Source organism: Anolis carolinensis, chromosome 4 (assembly GCF_035594765.1).
Source record: "Anolis carolinensis isolate JA03-04 chromosome 4, rAnoCar3.1.pri, whole genome shotgun sequence".
In the NCBI taxonomy this organism is placed as follows: domain Eukaryota; kingdom Metazoa; phylum Chordata; class Lepidosauria; order Squamata; family Dactyloidae; genus Anolis; species Anolis carolinensis.
In genome coordinates this window covers 191261241-191283762 of record NC_085844.1, presented here as the reverse complement: position 1 = coordinate 191283762, position 22522 = coordinate 191261241, and the positions used below count along the sequence as shown (strand labels likewise).

Here is a 22522-nt window from a genome sequence, read left to right as displayed (position 1 = left end):
TTCAGGTCAGCAACCCAACCTTCAGGTCAGCAGTCCAGCAGGCACAAGGGTTTAACCCACTGCCCCACTGTGGCCCCGGTACATGGATGAGAGACCGCTAAAGAATACCAGCATTGTAGGGTATATGTCTGAGGAAGAAACCTACAAAAGCACTTCTGAGTATCTCTTAAGAAGAACCCAATAAAATTCATGGGGTTACTGTAAGTTAATAGGTGACTAAGAGGCACTTACACAGAGATGTACATGAATTTATAATGTGAAACAAGAGTAGTCAGAGTGCAAATTTATCCAAATAATTAGGGATGTTGTTATGCTTGTTCCCAGAATTAAAAAAGCCTGCTGACAATATGAACTCTCCACTTCAAAGGGAGCATTACTCCTATCCTGTAGGAAGCAGAGTCTGCACCAGATTAGATTTGAGTACTCATCCAGCGTCCAGCTTTACATCGAGGACCTCCTGGCCTAATTGGCTGCAGTAAGCATTTGCGGTAATCTTTTCTTTCGCCTCTGTATCATTCCGCACTTTCTATTTCAGAGACGACTTGCATTAGTTCAGCCGATAGCCATTTGGTGCTACCTGAGAAAATGTGGACAAGCAGGGCTAGGAAATCATATGGCCCTCTCAACATTGTTGGACTTTGATTGCCAGTAACACCAGCTAATAAGTTAATGGTGACAGCCTGAGTGGTGTAGTGGTTTGAGTACTGGACTTGGACTTTGGGAGATTGAGCCCTCATCAACACTGCCATATAATCCAGTTTGGAATTGCATTATATAGTCAGTGTAGATTGAATGCAGTGTAATGCATTGAATTGCATTACAGGAGTTTACACTAACCATATAATGCAGTTTCAAACTTGATTATAAGGGAGTATAGATGAGGCCCAAGATTCAAATCCCGGAGCAGTCACAGTACATTTACTTTTATAGTTTCACATTGCTGTGCCACCCTTTTGGGGCATCACTGAATCATTGTCAGGCACAATTGGTTAAAGGACAATCAGGCAATTTCACATCATGGTCCATGTCCCCAACCTGTAGCCTCCCTTTGTTACGGGGTGCTCACAATGGAAACCCACTGGGTGACCATGGTCAAGTCAACTGGCCCTGATTGTTTCTTGTCTGGAATTCCCCGGTTTTCAGAGTTCTTTATTTACTGTCTTGATTTTAGAATTTTTAAAATATTGGTAGCCAGAATGGTTCATTTTCATAGTTTCCCCCTTTCTTTTGAAATTGTCCACATGCTTGTGGATTTCAATGGCTGTGTAGTCTGACATGGTGATTGTTAACGTGGTCCAGCATTTTCGTGTTCTCAAAGAATATGCTGGACCACGCTAGGAAGGGGCCTGAGGCTGTTAGGAATGGTGGGAGTTGACGTCCAAAACACCTGCAGGGCCCAAGTTTGCCCATGCCTGCAATAGGTGGGGCTAGCGTCTCCCCCCTTCCTCGCCATCTCCGTTATACTGTGTATATACAGTATAGTAGGTATATTTTCCCGCCAAGGAGTCAGGGCTTCCTTTTAACCCTTGCCTCGTTGCTCCTCCCCCCGCCCCTCCCCTCCCCGCGCGCCCTGCTTTGGCGCCTTTTCCTTCCCGCCACGTCGAGCCCTCCTTGGAGCAGCTCCCCATTCTGACGGCGAGTAGGGCGCCTGCGATTGGCGGAGGCGGCGCCGGGTGGGCGTGGCCAGGCAACGCCGGCAGCCCTGGGCTGGAGGGAGGCCCCGCCCCTCCGCCCGCGCCGCTCCCGCCCCTTTTTCACTACAGGCGGCTGGAGCCGGGCCGCCGCGCCACACGGGAGGGAGAAGCCTGGCCCGGCGCGACCCCGCCCGAAGCAGCTCCCGCTTGGAGAGAAGACGCCGCCGCTGCTGCCGCCGCTGTTGCTGATCTCTCCATCGCCACCTTGGAGCATGCTGCTCTCCAAGATCAACTCGCTGGCGCATTTGTGCTCCGCGCCTGGAGGGGACTTGCACCCGCTGAAGCCTCTCCCAGGTCAGAACGAGGAGAGTTTGGGGAGATCCATCCTTTCCACCCATTCATTCATTCATTCCCTTTGTCTTTTGGGATCTGCAGCGAACTGACCCCCCTTCTCTCTCTCTCTCTCATCAGGGAAGGAGAAGGAGCCCCTGGAGAAGCTCTACCAGGTGGGTCCGCTGCTGGGAAGCGGCGGCTTCGGGTCGGTCTACTCCGGCACCAGGCTGGCCGACGGCGCTCCGGTGAGTCGAGGCGACGGATGCTTTCTGTTTAGACTATTGAGACCCCCTTCCGCCTCCTCCTCCTGGCATAACCTTCCCGCCTTCCCTTAAGCGGCCCCTTTCATCCCCATCAGCATCATCCTTATTTTGTCTCTGTCTCTCTTCGCAGGTGGCCATTAAGCATGTGTCCCGAGACCGGGTTTCTGAATGGGGGGAACTGGTGAGTGTCTGGGTATGGGATGCGTGGGAAGGGGAGTCCTATTGGAAAGCCACAGGCCGCTAGGAAATAATAACAACAACAATAACTATTACAGTCGGGAGGGGGGGGGGGGCTTTTCTATAGAAAACCCACAGCCTGCTAGAAAATAATAACAACTATTACAGTCGACTTTCAGTTAACTATAACTCTCAAGCAACCAGCACCCAAAATTAATATTTTAATATAATATTATTATTTTACTTCACACAGTTAATTGAAACTCTCAAGCAACCAGCACTAAGAATAAAAATACTTTACATTTAAAAAATATTACTACAGACCCGGTTAACTGGAACTCTCAGGCAACCAGCACTAACAACAGGAAATACTTTACATTAAAAATATTACTATAGGCTCAGTTAACTGAGACTCTCACGCAACCAGCACTAACAATAGAAAATATTTTACATTTTAAGAAAATATATTACTATAGACTCAGTTAATTGAAACTCTCAAGCAACCAGCACTAAAAATAGAATAAATCATTAAATTGAAAATAGGTTATGATACAGTGAAACTGTAGGTTACATTTCTCTGATTTTGCTTTTAATTACTATATTTCGATATTAATGTCAGATCAGGACAGTGTTTTATGATATAGTATAGGGTATAGTATTAGGCTTGTTTTGGATAGCAACTCAAGTAACTAGAAACTACACTTATTTGTCACCTACGAATCCTCATGGGTGCTGGTTAACAGAGTGCTGTATTGCTATATTCATTATTATATGCATTTGCATACTTTATATTTATATTAATTATTATATTTGTTTACATCCCGCTTTCTTTTACGTATGACTCATGTTTCAGAGAAGGTTTAATATTGTATTTATTATTATATTTAGTTGTATTACATGACTCGAAAGCAACTTACAACACTAAACAGAATAATTCAAGTTCAGAACATCTTCTAAAACCATGAAAAACTGTAGAAATGTTTCCAGCACTACACAGCACCCTTCTGGTTCACTCTTCAGAACTTTTTCAAAGCCTGTTTAAATAGGAAGGTTTGGGCCTCTCACTGTGTGGGTCAGCTCTTCATGGGCCGTGTCTTCTCCTTTCCCTTCCAATAGCCCGGTGGGACAAGGGTGCCCATGGAGATCCTGCTGCTGAAAAAGGTGGGCTCCGGCTTCCGCGGCGTGATCCGGCTCCTGGATTGGTTTGAGAGGCCGGACAGCTTTGTGTTGGTGCTGGAGCGGCCAGAGCCCGTGCAGGACCTCTTTGACTTCATCACAGAGCGAGGAGCTCTTCCTGAGGACTTGGCCCGCAGCTTTTTCCGGCAGGTCTTGGAAGCCGTCCGGCATTGCCACAGCTGTGGGGTCCTGCATCGGGATATCAAAGACGAGAATATCCTCATTGACCTCAGTACCGGGGAACTCAAACTTATAGACTTTGGATCTGGGGCACTGCTCAAGGACACAGTGTACACCGATTTTGATGGTGAGCATGATGTTTCCATTTGCTGCTGTGAGCCAGGGAGTTTTTTTTCCCCTTTGACAACATTCTGTTCCCTGCCTCTGAGTGCTCAGTAACTTCTCAGGAGAGGAACATGTTCCTCCAAACTGGATGGCTTGTCCCTGGGAAATTAATTTTGTCTTGATTTACTGTTTGCCTACAAACTCGTCTGTTGCTAGGAGATTTTGCTTCCTATCAATTACGAGTCCTTACTGTTGATGAGAGATTGCTCTTCTCTAAGTCCCAGGGACCCACAAACCTACTTGCAGTGTGGACATAGAAAGTGAAGTTAGGTGATAGATCTCTTGTCAATCTCCCGAGATTATGGCTGCTAATTCACCTGCTAGGTAATGCAGATGAGCTTGGGTCTTAGAGACCTAAGCTGAATGTAAACATGCATGGAGCCCTGCTGTTCAAAACTACAGTGCTAATCTAGCCTTGCAACTGTAATGGAAAGCTTAGACTGTATTATGGCTGTTTTTCTGAATGTAGTAGATGGGGGGGAAAAGCTTATATATTTTGCCCTTCTCAGTGATGGCTAAGTACAAAAGGAGAGAGGAGGGAGGCGATGTTTCAGAAGAATTGTTTCTGCCATCTCACTAAATTAATCATCTCAACTGGGAAGTTGCTTTGCGTCATGGCATGAATGTTGTGAAATTTAATCTGTGAGAGATCAGTTACAGCTACTTTCCTTTCCTACTAAGTACGCATATGCTATTTCTAGGGCGGTTTTTTTGGAGGGAGTCTGGGGATTGTAATTCAAATATCACAGTGTTTAGATTAGAACAAGAACTTGATCTGCTGGTGACACAAATTGTGAAGGAAAAAACAACAAACCATGCTTACTGTGTTGCTAACGGCAGCCGTTGACTTAAAAAAAAGTCTCGGTTTGTTTTGTGTGTTTTTTGTACATGCGGCATGAGCTGCCTTGCCTTTTTTGTTTTGTTTTGTTTTTAATTTAATAACGGTTAATGACCAGGGATGGGTTAGCTCCTCCCCATGTTGCCCTCTTTCTGGCTTTATTTCTCAATCGTGTGCTGCCCCCTGGTGGATCAGGGAGTATTTTTTTACAACCCAAAGTTTGTAAACAACAGTCACGTGGCTGGAAACCAGACAAGCTGCTTTGACCTCAGTATCCTTGCTTTCTGTGAGGGAATGGGGAGAGATCAGATATTTGCAGTGCGTCACCCCCAGCTGCCTCAGAGCGGTTCATTTATAATTGGTTTTCAACAGCCAGTGCATAGTGGCCTTCCTACAACAGAAAATGATTGCTTTTTCAGTTCTGGTATATTCATCTACATGACCAAACACTGAATAGATTAGTTGAATAAGAATTGTTCGACAGGGAGTGAAACCTTTCTGGTTTTTGAATTCTCCACATGTTTAGTTCCCTTACTGATGAAAGCTGCTTTTTTTTAGGAACACGTGTCTATAGTCCTCCAGAATGGATCCGGTTTCACAGATACCATGGCAGGTCTGCTGCTGTCTGGTCACTTGGGGTACTGCTTTACGACATGGTCTGCGGTGATATCCCCTTCGAGCACGACGAAGAGATAATAAGGGCTCAAGTCTATTTTCGGCAAAGGGTTTCTCCAGGTCAGTGTTTTGCCCTTGTGCGGTAACCTATGCAGGGAGGGGGTGTAACTGAAGTTCTGCCCATAAAACACCTTCAATCATGATTGGTTTTGGCATTCACGAAGCTATTTAAAGAATTGTAGGATGCCTGGGGCATATTTTCCCTCTCATCTGTGGGGAGGTTACTTTAAACGATTCCAAACACTAATACTAGATATGGGGTGGAATAATCTGACACCCAGATGTTAAGCTTCAGCTTCAACATTCCTGTGTCTTGAAAGCCACGTGATAGTTATTTATATTAAATATGTTATACTGAATAGGCTGCAACATGCAAGGATGATTCAAACCAACTCACGGAATTTGAACTTTCACCAGACTGTACAATAGTATTTTGCAAATGATCTGTTCTTAGCCTTTCAAGAGCTCTTCTTGTTGCCAGTTTTTGGGGGTTTTTTGCCTACACAAGGAATTTTTATGTTACCAAATTTTGGCAGAGTGAATTAACTAGTTTAGCATGGTTCTGGCCACATGAACCAACCTTATCTTATGAAGCAAATCAAAGGGATTTTGCTGCAGAGATGTGCTTTGCATATTCTCTTCAGTGGTGCTAACTTTCTGCTTTCTTTCTTTTTTTAGAATGCCAACATCTCATAAAGTGGTGTTTAGCTTTGAGGCCTTCAGACCGGCCATCTTTTGAAGACCTTCTGAACCATTCTTGGATGCAAGATGTCCTTCTGCCTCAGGAAACAGCTGAGATCCATTTGCACAGTCTGATTCAAGAATCCAGCAAATAGCAATGGATCTCCACAATTGGATGCAAAGCAGAATTCTGTCCTACTGAGCCTGGCTGAGTGGGGATTTTTACAAGAACACAAACTCATCTCATTCCAGATACAGGCCACCTCAGAGACTTTTCCAAGCCTGAAGAAACCCCTCTCCTGCTAGAGTGGACTAGAAGTCTTTGGGGCTTGTCTTGCAAGCTTCCTTGCTACTTCCTTGCAAGCCCATGGGTGTCCATAACCTGCTGAATCCTACAATATGAAATGAGTGGAGCAGAGGATTAAGCCACTGTTTCACTTGGGAGAATCTGGGTACAGGAGCAGGGTGGGAAAGTATTGATTTGGAGTGGCTGCCCTTCTTCACTGTGTCATCTGATCTGAGTGCCTTCAGTTGCAAATTCAGCTGTGCTGGGGGAAAATACTTGAATATTCCTTCATTGCTGCTGTCTCAAGATTCTCCTGGGTTATTCCACCTTTCAAAAGAATGGCTTCAGAAGAGGCTGGAGTGATAGACTTGAACTGTTTGGAGTCCAATATGAAATCTTTTTGAGTTTGCTCTTGCAGCCTATTGAAAGCAAAGGTGTCTTCAAGTGCACAAACAATGCAAACAAACTAACTGTAAATTTGTATAGAACGATACAAGAACAAAGCTTGGTGTACAGAAGATTGTAGTTTATAATGTTTTTACTTCTGTTGTTTTTTTTAATTTATTTCTAGGCTTTTAAGAAAAGAATGTCCTAACTTGTAGGATCTTATTTATTTTATTTATGAATCACCTCACTGCTACAGCTGCTGACCTGGTTTCCTGTTTCACTGCCCCTTCCCCCTTGCTTCCAATTCCTTCCTCATTGGGTTGTCTTTTCTCTGTTCTGTTTGATGTCTTGTCACTGTATGGAGCAACTGATCACCTCTCGGCTATCTACATATTTCCAGCTGTGGCTGTTCAGCCTCTCAATGTTTGAGACATGTTTCCACAGGTTTTAGAGTGTCTGTGTGTACATAGCATTTGTATATAGTGCTCTGACTGAAATGGGGCAAGATACTCTGGACTTCAACACTGTCAACCTTGTATAAGTAATTGGTGTGTAGTCTGCTGTTTTTTTTAAAATAGCTAATATTGTACAGGGAATTCAGAAATGCTATTTTTTTTTATACATGCCGTTTTAAATAAAATTGAATCACTTGATTTAATTAGAGTCTGCCTCTTGATGATCACAGCAGTTCAAATTATTCTTTTCATTGGTTGCTCCTATCTTCAGTTGGAGACATTTGGCTATAAGTTATGGTTCAACTCTGTTATATAGCACACACTAATTTTATCGTTATTGGGGCCAAGCACAGAACTTGATGTAACATTTATGAGTGCCTTATGTGCCTTAACTTGAATTTTTTTGCCACACTTCCAAGTGCTCTTTCTCTGCTAGGACCCTCATGATAATTGTTTATCACTATTTGCACTTTTGCCCATATACCAGAAGCAAACGTATTCCAGCTGGGACCAACACTACACTACATTGGTGCAATGGGTTAAACTCTTGTGCCAGCAGGACTGCTGATCGAAAGGTTGGCGGTTCAAATCTGGGAAGTGGGGTGAGCCCCCATCTGTCAGCTCTAGCTTCCCATGCAGGGACATGAGAGAAGCCTCCCACAGGATGGTAGAACATCCGGGCATCCTCAGGGCAACGTCCTTGTAGATGGCCAATTCTCTCACACCAGAATCGACTTGCAGTTTCTCAAGTTGTTCCTGACACAAAAAATATGGTGTGAATTAAAATGAACATATTTCCTGTGGATATAGAGGTGGTGGTTATTATTATTGCACCATCAAATGTACATGGCACTTTAGAAGCAGAAAGAATCCAAAATAAATGTGTATGCATATACACCCAGATGCAAGAAATAATGAGAAATATAGATTTAAACCTTATTACTTTCAATGGAATAGGCAAGCACAGGTGTTGGTATTACCACCCTAGACCTTTATTCCATTAGATATTGGTTGACTGTTACTTATTCTAAGAAACCTTCCCACAAAAGTGACAAAAACGTGACCAGAAATCAAGCGGCATAGAGGCTGATTCAGTGATAGTGACTTCCTCCTGTGGCTTGTTTCATTCTTCCACACTCTTTGTTAAACCAGTAAGGGAAATGCTGAGAGACTCTGGAGATCCCAACACAATGAAAAGCTCATTAAAAAATAAAGAGCCACATACTGTACTGCCATTCATATCTCCAACAGGCTTTGAAAATAATGCATTGGATTGTGCATTTTGTGTGGGAGTGAGGATGTGCAGATGTTCAAAAAGCAAGGCCTGTAGGAAAATGGCCAAGACAATGATGTGGATGCGGTGCTACAGCCAATTTAAATGACTACTGTATTTTTTCTTGTTCTGGTTTCTTGATATCTGCATTGTGCTGTGCTGTGACATCATAGTGCTCTGGATTTGAGTTGTGGCATCACAGCACCCTGGCAGATTGTCTGGGGCATCATGACACAAAGGATATTAATTCTTCCATACCTCAAAGGTGGTAGCTATCAGGCTTTAGCTTTAGGACCTTCTTTATCCTTTAATTAAGATGGCAAATCTTGCGTGTTTAACACATTTTCACATACCAGTCTTCAGCCTGGATTGCACTGTTTGGGAACTTCCATTCACAAGCCCAAATCCCAAACTTGCATGCTACAGCTCAGCTCACATGCAGACGTATGCCTACAACACTGTCACTTTTCCGCCCAAGACTAATGACTGGTAATCCGGTTCCTTTGGCAGTTATGAATCCCAGTTAGAAAAATGTATGCAGTGGCCTATGACTTGGCCATGAGGCAACCTAACATGAAGTGTGGAACATTCAACACCACACATTGGTTTTATTCATCCTGTTTTATTAATCATGCATTTTCTCAAGTTGCTCCTGACACGAAAAAGAAATTCATCTTGTTTCTAAGTCATGGGGGTCTTAGAGCAAACTTCCAAACCTTTTTTTCCTTTATTCTTTCAGTTACAGTTTGCTCCCTTTACTAGAGAAAGAATAAAAACCACAAATAACTATCTGGAAGAGGTTCTATAAATCAAATTGTAGAAAGAGCTGATGATCAGAATATTGCATTACTTTTCTGTTGCAGTTTTGCAGAACAACAATAACTTTTGTGTGTGTGTTGTGGATGAACTTGTTTCCTGACAAATTAATTTCCTGCTGTTTTTTATCTAAATTACTCATTTGTTTCAGATTGTCTGGTTTTGTATCTCTGGGCTGAAGAAGGAACTAAGAACCAACAAGCACTCTCTAACGTTAATGGACCTCAGTAGTGTTTACTTGTTATTCCTCAATTTCATTGCTACATCAATTACCATTGATTGATTCCGATGTGGCAAAAAAACCATATCTAACAGTAACCTAAAAATATTACTTTTTGCTAGGAAGTGTTATCTACTCCTTAAATCATTCTCAGAGGTAGAGTTCATGAGCAAGATAGAAGGTTATGCATCTCCCTTGGGTGGGGAGACTAAGGCTCCATCTACACTGATCATTTAATGCAGTTTCAAACCAGTATTGAAGAAAGTGGTTTCACTGTGCAAATGATTACATAGGAAATCCTGGAATCAGTTTGAGGCCCGAATGGTGATTACATAAACCACAGAGCATTAATGCACATTAAAGACTGTCTTTTGCACACTTTTATGGGAGTTTGTTTTCTGGCCACACAGTTTGAATGAAGCTAGCTTTGAACATAAAGCTGTGATATTATCTTTTGCAATCTCTTTTGTGTTTTTGCTAGGGCTCTTGTGACCCAAAAGGAAATAACACCCCGCTCAAGCCTGTTGCCAAACAACACTGAATATACAGTGGGCTTTTACTATTCTTCTAGGATTTTGGTTCTAGGACTCCCCATTGTTATCAAAATTTAGGGATGCTCAAGTTCAATTATATACACAGTGGCATAGTAAAATGCAGTTTGTGTTGACATACTTAACAGGAAATACAAGCACCAATATTAACACCATGATGGAGTGTTTGGTTACTGTTACATAGCAACTAGAGTTAGGAGTCCTGGCAAGATTTCCAAGGCGTCATATGAGAAATACGCTCATGTATATTCTTTTGCTAAGAGCAACCATCTCCTAGAAGAATGCTTTGCCTCACATAGTAAGAGAATCTTGTGCTCAAATAAATCAAGGGCCAAAATTATATGACCTTCCTTGTGTTAGTACACTATAGACCCCATCAGCTCTAACCAAATGTGGGGATTATTGGGAATTGCAGCCCAGCAACACACTTAAGGTTGATTTACTCCTCTCCCCCTGTAAATATAAATGAAAGGTATAATGGCTTACTTTTATGTATAATGAGGAATACACAAGGCCAATGTACCCCAATCAAACTCAATACCTCAGCACTGTGCTTGTATAGAACTATTCCTTGCACTATACTTGTACTAATTCAGAACTCCTTGCCAGTAGTGTAGTATAATTCTTCAAGTCAAGCTAGTAAATCTTCTAGAACTTTTACTTAGTGAAAAGAATGTCAAGTGCAGACTTTATGGAATGAGAAACGTACATAAATATCTAGTGTTTTCTTTGAAACAAAATCTTCCAATACATTTCACAAATAACATTGTAACAGTGTTCTAGTAGTATGGTCATGCAACCAGCAAACTATATAACATTTCGTCCTTACAATATTTGTGGAACCGCAATGTTAATCTGTCACTAGAGGAATTGTTCCACTCTTACATCTGGGATAGAAAAAAAGAATACTATTTTAATACTTTACATCTAGTGCTGGGATGATATGATGTCCCCACAATTTGGAGGAAAGCACCAGGCCACTGCTTTATAATTGTGGTCTCACAAAATAATTGGATTCTAAATCCCATCACATGTACAAAGTATCAATGGTTAAAGATGATGGGAGTTGAAATCCAATAAAAATTGAATGTTCCCCACCCCTCCTACATAAATAGGAAACCATTACATTTTTTTGTTGCATTACAAATAGATTTTAGAGGGAAAGATCAAAATTGTTCATTTCAGTTTCTCAAAGGGACCAACTGAAGTCTGTCATCCATAATTCAGTTCTGTCCACATTTTCTTTTTAAATGAAATTTAGCTGTGGTTCATTATCAACTTGAACTGAGCAATAGCTTTGGAGGAAATGATACTTAATCTTGTGCTATTTTCTTACCTAGCATTGCTGCCAATGATGCTGTTTCCTCCAGTTTCCATAGCTAATTATGAAAGTCCACTCAAGGGCTGTCTTACATTCTAACTTATAGCAGTTAAGGAAATGGCACCACCTGCTGTTTCACTTATGACATATTTTTGTTGTATTTGGTTCTGTGTTGTGCTTTTCACTTCCTAAAATGACAAGATGTTTTTGGGGCTCCTATTTACAGAAGAGAGAGTAATGGGTGGTTGTAATTTTGTTTTGTAATATTGTTTGCTACACAAATGGCCAAGAAATGGCCAAATACATAGCATTCAGGCAAAAAGTGCTAGTATCGTGATATCTAGTAGGCTTGTATTTGGATTCCTCCAAGTTCCCGGCTTATCAGCCAGCAGCTAAAACTTAACACTGCATCAAAATTGCCAAAATGAGGTGCATGGGGACAAAAAAGGGAAATAGTTTTTAAAATTAATTAAAAGAGCAACATTTTTTGCATTGAATCCAAAGTCTGCCGTTTCTATAAACAGGGCTACAAGGTATATATTCCCCGTTAAAAATATCACTGCACATGTCAAAACAATGCCCCTTTAAAAGTCAGAAAACAGAGCTAAAGGAATCAACATTTGCAGAGACTCTCTGCACTCCTTTCTGTATCTATGCTTTCAAGGCATCTATCAATTTATGGTGACCTCATGCATTTCATAGGGGTTTCATGGGCGAGGAATACTTAAAACTGATTTTGTCAGTTTCTTCCTTCGAAATAGAGTCTATAATACTTGGGGTTCATTGATGGTCTCCCATCCAAGCAACTCAATCAAAATAACCAAAAATGAATCGGTAAATGTCTGGATTAAGACGGAAACATGGTAACAACCTGTTCCAACATTTCAGTCCTGAGATGTTGCTGTACTACTAAGGAATCCCAGACAGTGATCAGGAATAATAGGAGATGCAGTCCAACATCAGCTAAGGATTTAAGGTTTTAAAAGGCTAGTGTAGAGGATGTGAATGTACAAAAAATGCTGTTTTAAATATAGATATCCAATGTGGAACCTCCCTTGTTCTCATAGCTTTCTATAGAAAAGTTACTTGTTCTTTGAGAGGGAAAAAAAACTTTGCATGGAAGATTTTTTCTTGTCATAGAAATCTATAATGTGACTATCCGTATTTACTAGAATCTAGTATGCTATCGTATGTAATGCACACCACTATTTTCAAAATCCTGGGACCAAAAGAAGTATTTGCTGGCTATTGACACCAAAGTTAGAACACCAAAGATTCCAGCAATAGAAAGTAAAGCCAGAGAAACAGGTAACCCTTCTCTGAAGAAACCTCTTCTGTTTGTCCCAGCTCAGTTTCCTTGGGTGAATCTATCTATGCTAGAATGGATGTAGCCAGATACCACTTTCACTGCCCTGGCTCAATGCTATGGAATCTTGGGGGCTGTGGTTTTAAAAGGTCTTGAGTCTTCTCAGCCAAATGTGTGGCTGCCTTGCCAAACTACAAATCCCAGGATTTTGTAGCTCTTCCCAAAAGCCTACTTGTCATGTGTGCTTCCTCCCCCTCCCAAGTGTTTTCCAGGCTTCTCTTTCACACACACACTTGTGTGTGTGCACCCTTCACTTTCTTCTCTTTCCCAAAGCCATTTCCAGGCTTCTCTCTCTCACTCCTGCATCTCCCCTCACCTTCCTCCCCCCTCCCAAAGCATTTCCAGGCTTCTCTCTCTCTCCCACTTGCCATGTGGGATTCCTCCCCACCTCTCAAGCAATCTCCCAGCTCCTTTCCCCTCTTTCCTCTTTGCCTCCCAGATCCTGCTGGCTGTGTGCTCCTGAAGTGGTTTCATTTTGCTTTACCTATTCCATGAATGTAACGTGCATGATGATTTTGGCAACATAATTTAGCCAAAAAAGGGTTTGTGTTATATTTGAGTAAATAAGGCATTTATTGTGAGTTCAAAGATATCAGTGATTTCAAGGACACTTTGTCAAGATCTTCACGCATTTCCCCTAGGAATAAAAAGACACTCCAATTTACTTTTAAAACAAATACTCGTATGTGTGGTAAAAAATACTGTTGCAATAAATGTGAACTAATTAAACTTTCCAGTTTAAAATATGAAACTTTATTAGATTTTCACCAAAATCATAATTCAGGAAGATTTCAGAGTAGGAACATATTACATATTTAAATACTACAAATCAATATGTATGTTCATAAATATTAGGAATATATTAGAGGACCATATAGTGCTTTATAGATCTCAGCACAATCTCTTCTGCAATGCCATACAGTTGTGGTACAATTAAATACATTTCAAATGACAGCACTAAGAGAGATCTGTATGTGGGGTTATTGCTACATTTCATGCACGCAAACATGGGTTCCCTTCCCAATCCTGGTTTTGCTGAAACACATACATGAAAAGTTGACATTTGCAAGGAAGATGTGAAGAGAGTAAGGCTTTGTATATTGAGCCAGTCCTGCTAGAGCATCCTCCTGAACAGGTTTTTTTCAGACCTGATTGAGAAAAAGCAGATGATAGAAAAGAGCACCAAAGGAAGTTAAATATATAGTTGGCACTCCACATTTGTGGGGTTAGGGGAGCAAGAAGCCGTGAAAGTGGGGAAACCACGAATATCTCCTGGGACGGGTCAAGGCTTCTTTGTGGAGCTGGCAGATATGGGGCTTGCTCTTCCTCCACCTATTCCAAAGTAGCAAAGAAGGAGAAACCATCAGCAGTAATACTCTTTACCAATCAGTTCTGGAAGCCTAGACATAGCTGGTTCAACTGTTCTTACTTGCAAATTTCTGCTTTCTTTTTTGTGCCCACATGTCAGACTATATCAAACCCTCCTCAGCTGGGAAGTTCCTTTTTCCCCTCCCCATTTTTCCTTTCCTGCTGGCATTCTTAGTCTCCTCCCTCTTTCTCTTGCAAGTACCCACCTGTTGGGTTTGGTATCTCTCCCTTTGCTGCTTCGCTACCTGACCCAAATGTGAGTTTTTCTTTCAGAGGTGGCATCATTGTCTGACAAGATCTCCCACTTGGAAAGGCCAGCAATGGCAGGCTCTCCCTGCACCCTGATGCTGTTTCTCTAATCTCAGCTGGATCCTAGCGATGACACCCAGACAGTTGGGGCAAGAATGATTAAGGAAAAGGACCGCTGTTGGTATAGGAGAAACCAGGGCAAGGAAAACTAAAGTAGCCAACTCTCCTAGAGAGTGGGGGGTGGTCTCTCCCAGGATTTAAATCTTTGCCTTATGACTGCTACAGCAACTGACTTGCAGAGTTAGTGGCATCCGGTGCTTCCCCATACCTTCACAGCTATCAGTTGAGAGTGTCAGGACTTGGTGAGAGAATTTTGTGCCGGAATGGTAGCAGAGCAAATATGCCCAGAATCTTGCTACCCAGAAAGACATTTCATCTAAGTGAAAAAGTCATGCTCAACTCAGCATTCAGCCCGCCTGCTGAGTGAAGAGAGAGAAACCAAACCTGACAGGTAGATTCTTTAAAGAAAGAGTCTCAGACATCAGGTGGGAAGCAAGGAACAGTGATGTGATAAAAAGGGACTTTCTCAGCTACAGAGGACTTGTCCTGGCCCCACATGTCTCTAGAGCCTTGGAGGAAGGGGAAGGCAAACCCGTGAATGATCAAATCTGCAAACCCCAAACTTGTGAATGTGGAGGGCCAACTGTATAGTTATTTCCTCTCTGCAAATTCCCCATATCTGCATACACATTATTAAGCAACTATGTGGGAATATGTAAGTCTGGTCCATGAAAGAGAACTAGTTCTTCTTTAGCATTTAGCAATAAAACATTTCCATTGCACAGTTTAATATATACATAGATACATATCTCAAAATACTTTATACATGATTGGAAGCTTTACACCTCTCCACTACAATATACAATCAAGAATTCCAGAGGCACATAATTGTGATTATGGACTAGAAACAGAACCATCACCTGCCCCAATATTTTAGGGTCATAGTTCTAATTTCCTTACATTCAATTATGCAAAACCTGGGTGAAAATAATCCCAAATGAAAAAGATAGACAATTTACATCTACTAAGTCCATCAGGTCAATGTTATAAGGTAACTAAATAAAAACAAGTTAAACTAATTAAAACACTACTCAGGATTTACAAACCAGTCTTTCATTTTGGGCTCACGAAACATAGCCTACTAGCTAAATTTTGTGGTTTTCCAAGTACTTGACAACTCCCACTTCAGCAATTCCAGGCAGGCAGCAATAACAAGAGGCTAATTAGGCACACAGTACATGGAAATATATAGTTGGTGAGCTACATATTTCTTTATGCTTCCAACATTGTGGTGGCAGTGTCCACAAATGCATAGAGAAGTAACCTGATAATGCTCATACAATTCCCCTCGAATGGACGCCCAGTCGAAACTTGGGAGGTTCTGCCACATGTCTTGATACTCTTCTTGTCCTCAGTGATGTTCGCCCTGCTCTTCTGCCTTCAATAATAATCATAGCAAAAGCTACAATGAAGGAGAGCCATATGAAATCGCAGAGGATCCTAGTGATCAATCCAAACCATTCCAAAGGACTGATGGAAAAATTAGCTCTCTTTGCAGCCCTGCTAGTCAAGGTTACAATGATGAAATTGGTTATGTCATAAATAATTATCCAAGTAAGGTAGATAAATAATCCCACTGTGTCTCGCTTCTGGACAGAATAGAGAAAGTATATACATACTACAAAAGTGACACAGGCTAAGCCAATTGCTACATAATAGCAATATGGAATAATCCTTACTATGCCCACAGAATGTCTTGTATCACTTGCCTCCAAGTGATACAAGGCCCGGTTTAGGTGTCCAAACTCAAAGATAAGGTACATAACTGTCATTAGAATCATATATGCACCACCCAGAACACATCCTCCTTTTGGTGTTAGGCCACAGACGCCACCTGAGCACAGCTGAAATACTTTTTTGGGCAAATCTTTCTGAAAGAGAAAGAATGTTGAAATAGTAGAGCAAGATATAATAAATAATAACACAAAAACAACAACAACAACCATAATAGTAATAATAATATGAAAGATGTTTCCAAATAAACACTATGACAGAGGGTAGGTTTCCGAACTTACTGTGGAAACTGGAGATCATGGATAACAGTGAATCCTCTTAAAATAAACAATGTCAGCCAAAAGTTACCACTGAGTCATCCTGGGAGACCTCTCTAGGGATTTGCTAGGTCTTCCAGGGTGCCACTATGGTAATTTCCAGTGAAAGTACCATAGAATTGCTTGGAGGACTTAGACATTTTTAGAGAGAAGGCACGATCATCAAGTTTGCAGATGACACCAAACTGGGAGGGATAGCCAACACTCCAGAAGACAGGAGCAGAATTCAAAGCAATCTTAACAGACTAGAGAGATGGGCCGAAACTAACAAAATGAAGTTCAACAGGGATAAATGCAAGATACTTCACTTCGGCAGAAAAAATGGAATGCAAAGATACAGAATCGGGGACGCCTGGCTAGTCAGCAGTACGTGTGAAAAAGATCTTGGAGTCCTTGTGGACAACAAGTTAAACATGAGCCAACAATGTGATACAGCTGCTAAGAAAGCCAATGGGATTTTGGCCTGCATCAATAGGGGTATAGCGTCTAGATCCAGCGAAGTCATGCTACCCCTCTATTCTGCCTTGGTCAGACCACACCTGGAATCACACTGTGTCCAATTCTGGGCACCACAGTTGAAGGGAGATGTTGACAAGCTGGAATGTGTCCAGAGGAGGGCAACTAAAACGATCAAAGGTCTGGAGAACAAGCCCTATGAGGAGCGGCTTAAAGAACTGGGCATGTTTAGCCTGCAGAAGAGAAGGCTAAGAGGAGACATGATAGCCATGTATAAATATGTGAGGAGAACTCATAGGGAGGAGGGAGCAAGCTTGTTTTCTGCTGCCCTGCAGACTAGGACACGGAACAATGGCTTCAAACTACAGGAAAGGAGATTCCACCTGAACATCAGGAAGAACTTCCTGACTGTGAGAGCTATTCGGCAATGGAACTCTCTCCCCCGGACTGTGGTGGAGGCTCCTTCTTTGGAGGCTTTTAACCAGAGGCTAGATGGCCGTCTGTCGGGGGTGCTTTGAGTGTGATTTCCTGCTTCTTGGCAGGGGGTTGGACTGGATGGCCCATGAGGTCTCTTCTAACTCTACTAGTCTATGATTCTATGACATATTTCATTGCAGGTAGATGGGTGAAACTTGTTCATACAAGTATATGAACAATGTTTTATTTTTATTTTGCTCACAGTGCTGCAATTATACAGTAGGATCATTACTCTTATTTCACCTAAAAACTTATAAAGCAACATAACAAGTGTTTTTCTTTTGCATAAGAATAATAAAGCAAAGGACAGAGCTGTACTAACAATGCTACTCTTTACTTAAGTACTGTGGAAATGCCCCCTAGCTATATGCTGAGCTTTAACATTAAGTGTCCTACTAAATAGTGAGCACATTTTTAAAAGAAGAAAAACCCCACATTCTTTTTTCTTGGGGGGGGGGGGGAGCAGATCATGAGCAACACTTTTTTACATTATGGAGCACAAAGAAAATTTAAATAGAACACAAATAATAATAAAAAAACATTCCCCTTGGATTTGAAACCACACTTTCAAAACAAATGTCATTGCTATTGTAAAACAAGGCCTTGTTATTTCCTTTATATTATTAATGAAAAACAAAAGTCATTATTAATAGCATGCTGTGCAATGCATTTGCTAAGTAAATGTAAGTAAATTAACATAAACCACTTTTCTAGAAATGGCTTATATAGGCAGAAATGAATTGCACTCGTGATTTATGTTGACATTTGATCCATTATTACAGGCTGTTGTGTTTCTTCAAGTCATTTCTAGCTTATGGCAACTACTTGGCAAGTTGTTCAGAGGGGAGTTGCCCTTGGCTTCCTCTGCAATGGTTGTGTCTTGTGTCTGGTCTTGGGAGCTAAGTGGGATCATTCTTGCTTAGTACTTGAATTGAAAAATGCCAATGAATCCAAGTGCACTAAGTGATATTTTAGATAAGGAACTGGTAAAGTCACATTTGAGTATTCCTTGCCTAAGAAAATAATTTATCACCTTCCATTTTTTCAGTGTTGGCTATGAGAACTCATTCAGCCACTGCTGTCATTCACACTCACTTCCCTATGAAGATACTTCAGAATAGGTACTGATCCATGTGTTCTTGCTCTCTCAAGTTTCTATGGATATTAATTGCTATCAGAGGTAAAATCGGTACTGTATTTCAGATTTATTCTCACCATTTTTAATCTGGCGCCTTCCATACTGGGTCTTCCCCCCGAAAACATTGCTGGCGCACTGAGAATCCTGAAATCACTTCCTATGCAATTTCTGTGAAGAAAAAATAAAAAATGATCTTTTAAAATATATTTATCTGTTCTGAATTACAGACAATGGCCATGCAAGGCACTTAATCAATCTAAATGAAAAATGAGGGCTTGTAGACACTTTTTCGGGCAAAGATCAATGCAGATTGGAAGTGCCTGCAATAAACACTAGCCTCATTTCTTATGAAATGTAAAATCATACTCATTAGCAAAATTGGCATGTAATATAACCTATATATTCATGTAGGTAAAGGTAAAGGTTTTCCCCTGACGTTAAGTCAAGTCGTAACCGACTCTGGGGGTTGGTGCTCATCTCCATTTCTAAGCCGAAGAGCCGGCGTTGTCCGTAGACACCTCCAAGGTCATGTGGCTGGCATGACTGCATGGAGCGCCATTACCTTCCTGCCGGAGCGGTACCTATTGATCTACTCACATTTGCATGTTTTTGAACTGCTAGGTTGGCAGGAGCTGGGGCTAACAGCGGGCGCTCATTCTGCTCCCGGGATTTGAGCCTGTGACTTTTCAGTCTGCAAGTTCAGCAGCTCAGTGCTTTAACACACTGCGCCTTCACCACAAATCCACAAGACACAGAAAGAGTAATCAATGACTTGGATGGCAGACTAGAGGGCATGCTTATCAAATTTGCAGATAACACCTTTTTTTTTGGGGGGGGGGGGAGGGGGGTAGTTAATATGCCAGAGGACAGATTCAGAATCCAGAAGGACCTTAACAGATAAGAGAGTTGGGCAGAGGAACTTCAACAGGGAAAAGTGTACAGAAGGACACTGGCAATAAAAATGAAATGCACTGATACAGCATGGGTGATAGTGGGCTTGAACACAGCCCATGTGAAAGGGATCAAGGTGTAGAATGGATGTAATCCACAGTTGAAAAGAATTATTCCCCTATCCCTGAACAAGAAGTTCAGCCAGGGAAAGGCTCTTGGACTTAGTAGGGAGGGGATACCTTACCCTACACAGCAGGGCGATGTGCCCTCTTGCACATACCGCAAGATGCCATGGAGTTAACCTACTTTGCGGAAGAGAAAAACCTCACTCAAAAGAGGATTATCAGATGTGAGTAACTAAAAATCGTGCCAGTAATCTTCATATTGATGGGATGGGGGGGGGGCTTTTAATTCTTTATTGCAGCAGTTATTTAGTCACTGTCTCTCTCCTTATGACTGTGTAACCAATTCAGCACTGAAGCAATAAAACAATACTGTGGACACTCAAAATGTCAATAGCACATTTCACAGGACAGGGAAAAACTCTGTTCCACATCTATTCCTTAGAAGAATTTTTCAAAGCACATCTGACAGAAAAGCCGTCTTTCTTACTGCCACTCTGGCAAACCTATGTATGGGACAATTCTGCAGCAGAGGCATTTGAAAGATTTCCTGAGAAGAGGCATTTGCTCACTATTTACAGAGCATTCCTATAGATCAGTGGTTTCCAAGAACTAAAATATGGTCCACGGCCTCACCGTTACTACACTGTTGCAATAAGAAGGGCTGGTCTCGCGAAACCCTTTTATAGTGCCAAGGTAACAGGGATGTTGGGAGAGGAAAGGCTGACTACCCACAAAAGGTGCAACAACAAGCCTCCTGACTGTTGCTTCTCCTCTTCCTCCCTCCCCCAGAGCGGAGCCATTCAATGTGGTGACTTGAAGCAGGGGCTCCTTGGTGTCTTCCTTTTTAGGCCTGTTCCTGGGGTTATTTGGGGTGCTGATTCAGAAAATTGGATGGTATATGTTTTGTATTAGAAACTAGAGCTGATGTGGTCTATCCAATGCAATTTTCTGAATTGGCACCCCAAAAAACCAAACCAAATCTAAAGCTGACCAAAAACTGATTTGTAACCCTTTTGGTATTAATGTTGGGGAGTGGTTCCTGGTCAAAGTGGTCCCTGGTCAAAAAAAAAAGTTTGGGAACCACTGCTATGGATGTCTATCCACATGAAGTTCACTGAGATACTTCTCAGGCAAGCCTGTCCAGGTGTACAGCCTTAACCAGGTAATTCTAGGCCAGGCATGTGCAAACTTCAGTCCTCCAGGTGTTTTGGACTTCAACTCCCACAATTCCTAACAGCCTTAATCGGCTGAAGTGGGGAAAGGAAGGGGTCTGAAGCTATTAGGAATTGTGGGAGTTGAAGTCCAAAACACTTGGACGGCCAAAGCTTGCCCATGCCTGCTCTAGGTGATCTTGTTTCAGCTGATCCCATCTCATTGCACAGTTCTAGCACAATTATTCCATGGTGGGTGCATCTCTGCTGTAGAATTAATGCAGTTTGACACCCTTTAAACTAACCATGGCTCCATGCTTTGGGATCATGGGAGTTGTAATTTGGCAAGGTCTTTAGCCTTCTCTGCCAAAGAGAGCTGGTGCCTCCGCAAACCACAAACCCTTGGATTTCACAGCACTAAAGTGTAGAGAAACTACCCTAATTCCACAGTGTAGGTTCGCCCTAAGGATCTTCCCCAAAGGTTCCTCCTGAGGTCTCCTTCAGCTCTGCCTGATTTATGTATTGCAGTGGTCCCCAACCTTTGGTCCTCCGGGTGTTTTGGACTTCAGCTCCCGCAATTCCTAACAGTTGGTAACATGGCTGGAATTTCTAGGAGTTGAAGTCCAAAACACCTCTCACCAGCTCAAAGGTTGGGAACCACTGGTGTATTGGCTGGGGACAGCAGCCCCATCTTGTGCTACTTCTCAAACCACAGAGGCTGCATGGTGAGACGGAATGCGCTTGGACGCCTCATTAACTGCCATGGCTCCATGCTGTGGAATCCTGGGAGTTGTAATTTGGAGAGGCACCAGCACTATTTGGGAGAGAATTCCCAAAACTTCCTATGGGCTTCATCACACTAGAGTTTGGATCCAGTTTAAATCCACTTTAGGGAGGGGCCTTTAAACAGATCAGCCAGACAGGTCCTGGACCTCACCAAACTACAAACCCTAGAATTCTGCAGAAGGCAGAAACCGGATTTACAGTGGATAGATGCTCAAGCGTGATGAGGCCCTGGGCCACACATGGAATCATGGTAGTTACAGTGGTGTCAGATTGCATTCATTCTATCTACAGTATAGTGCAGTGGTTCTCAACCTGTGAGTCCCCAGATGTTTTGGCCTACAACTCCCAGAAATCCCAACCAGTTTTACAGCTGTTAGGATTTCTGGGAGTTGAAGGCCAAAACATCTGGGGACCCACAGGTTGAGAACCACTGGTGTAGTGGAAGATGCACGCAGAGAGAGGTGAATGTTAAATCTGCCGCTGGTTTGAAAGCAATTGGCTCGCGGCTTGGAAGATTCAGGCGGTAGCAGAGGGCTGCCTCGAGCCCCTCAGCGCCCGTGCTTCTTTTGGAACCGCCTCTTCTCTCCTTGCCTCCCGCCCACATTTCATTACCGCGCCCTCCTCTTCGCGCTCCTTCCAAACCCGCGACCAGTTTTGACAGTTAAACCGCCGAACGGAATGTGGGCTCCTGACTTTTTGACCCCGCCCCTTTCCCTTCCCTTCGCCCCGCCCCTTCGTTTCTATTGGGCCAACTGACCCGCCTCGCGCGCCCTTTCCGCGGCTTTCGATTCCTCGCTTCTGCCCTTCGCTGCTGGCTCAGGATTGGCTGTCTCGGTGGACGTCCGGCGAGGTAGCCAATGGCTGGAGCGTGCTCGCCCGGATCCAAGATGGCGGTGCTAGGGACTGGCGAGGG

At 42.5% G+C, this 22522-nt stretch overlaps 1 protein-coding gene and 1 long non-coding RNA gene across 3 annotated transcripts; one reads left to right on the top strand and one right to left on the bottom strand.

Annotated features, from left to right (window-relative positions):
* The first annotated feature begins 1753 nt into the window (after nt 1-1753).
* On the top strand, nt 1754-7448 carry pim1 (Pim-1 proto-oncogene, serine/threonine kinase). The gene is made up of 6 exons (XM_003226482.4): nt 1754-1988; nt 2106-2212; nt 2361-2411; nt 3524-3890; nt 5325-5501; nt 6120-7448. Exons 1-6 carry the CDS (start codon nt 1907-1909, stop codon nt 6275-6277), a joined length of 942 nt encoding a protein of 313 aa, XP_003226530.2. The 5' UTR covers nt 1754-1906; the 3' UTR covers nt 6278-7448.
* Nucleotides 7449-13362: 5914 nt separating this feature from the next.
* Nucleotides 13363-22491, bottom strand: tmem217 (transmembrane protein 217). 2 transcript variants are annotated; one of them, XR_010005458.1, is made up of 3 exons: nt 22367-22491; nt 18734-18824; nt 13363-16405 (listed from the first exon to the last, which is right to left on the bottom strand). It is a non-coding gene; the product is annotated as a transmembrane protein 217 (long non-coding RNA). The 2 variants fall into 2 exon arrangements; XR_507329.3 differs by lacking the exon at nt 22367-22491 and adding an exon at nt 22222-22329.
* Between the last annotated feature and the right edge of the window lie 31 nt (nt 22492-22522).

What these genes read in the sequence shown, in the direction of transcription:
- pim1 (XM_003226482.4), top strand. Translation starts at nt 1,907, where the DNA reads ATGCTGCTCTCCAAGATCAACTCGCTGGCGCATTTGTGCTCCGCGCCT. An exon ending in AGTGTACACCGATTTTGATG is followed by an intron (nt 3,891 to 5,324) that starts GTGAGCATGATG and finishes GCTTTTTTTTAG; the next exon opens with GAACACGTGTCTATAGTCCT. An exon ending in TCGGCAAAGGGTTTCTCCAG is followed by an intron (nt 5,502 to 6,119) that starts GTCAGTGTTTTG and finishes TTCTTTTTTTAG; the next exon opens with AATGCCAACATCTCATAAAG.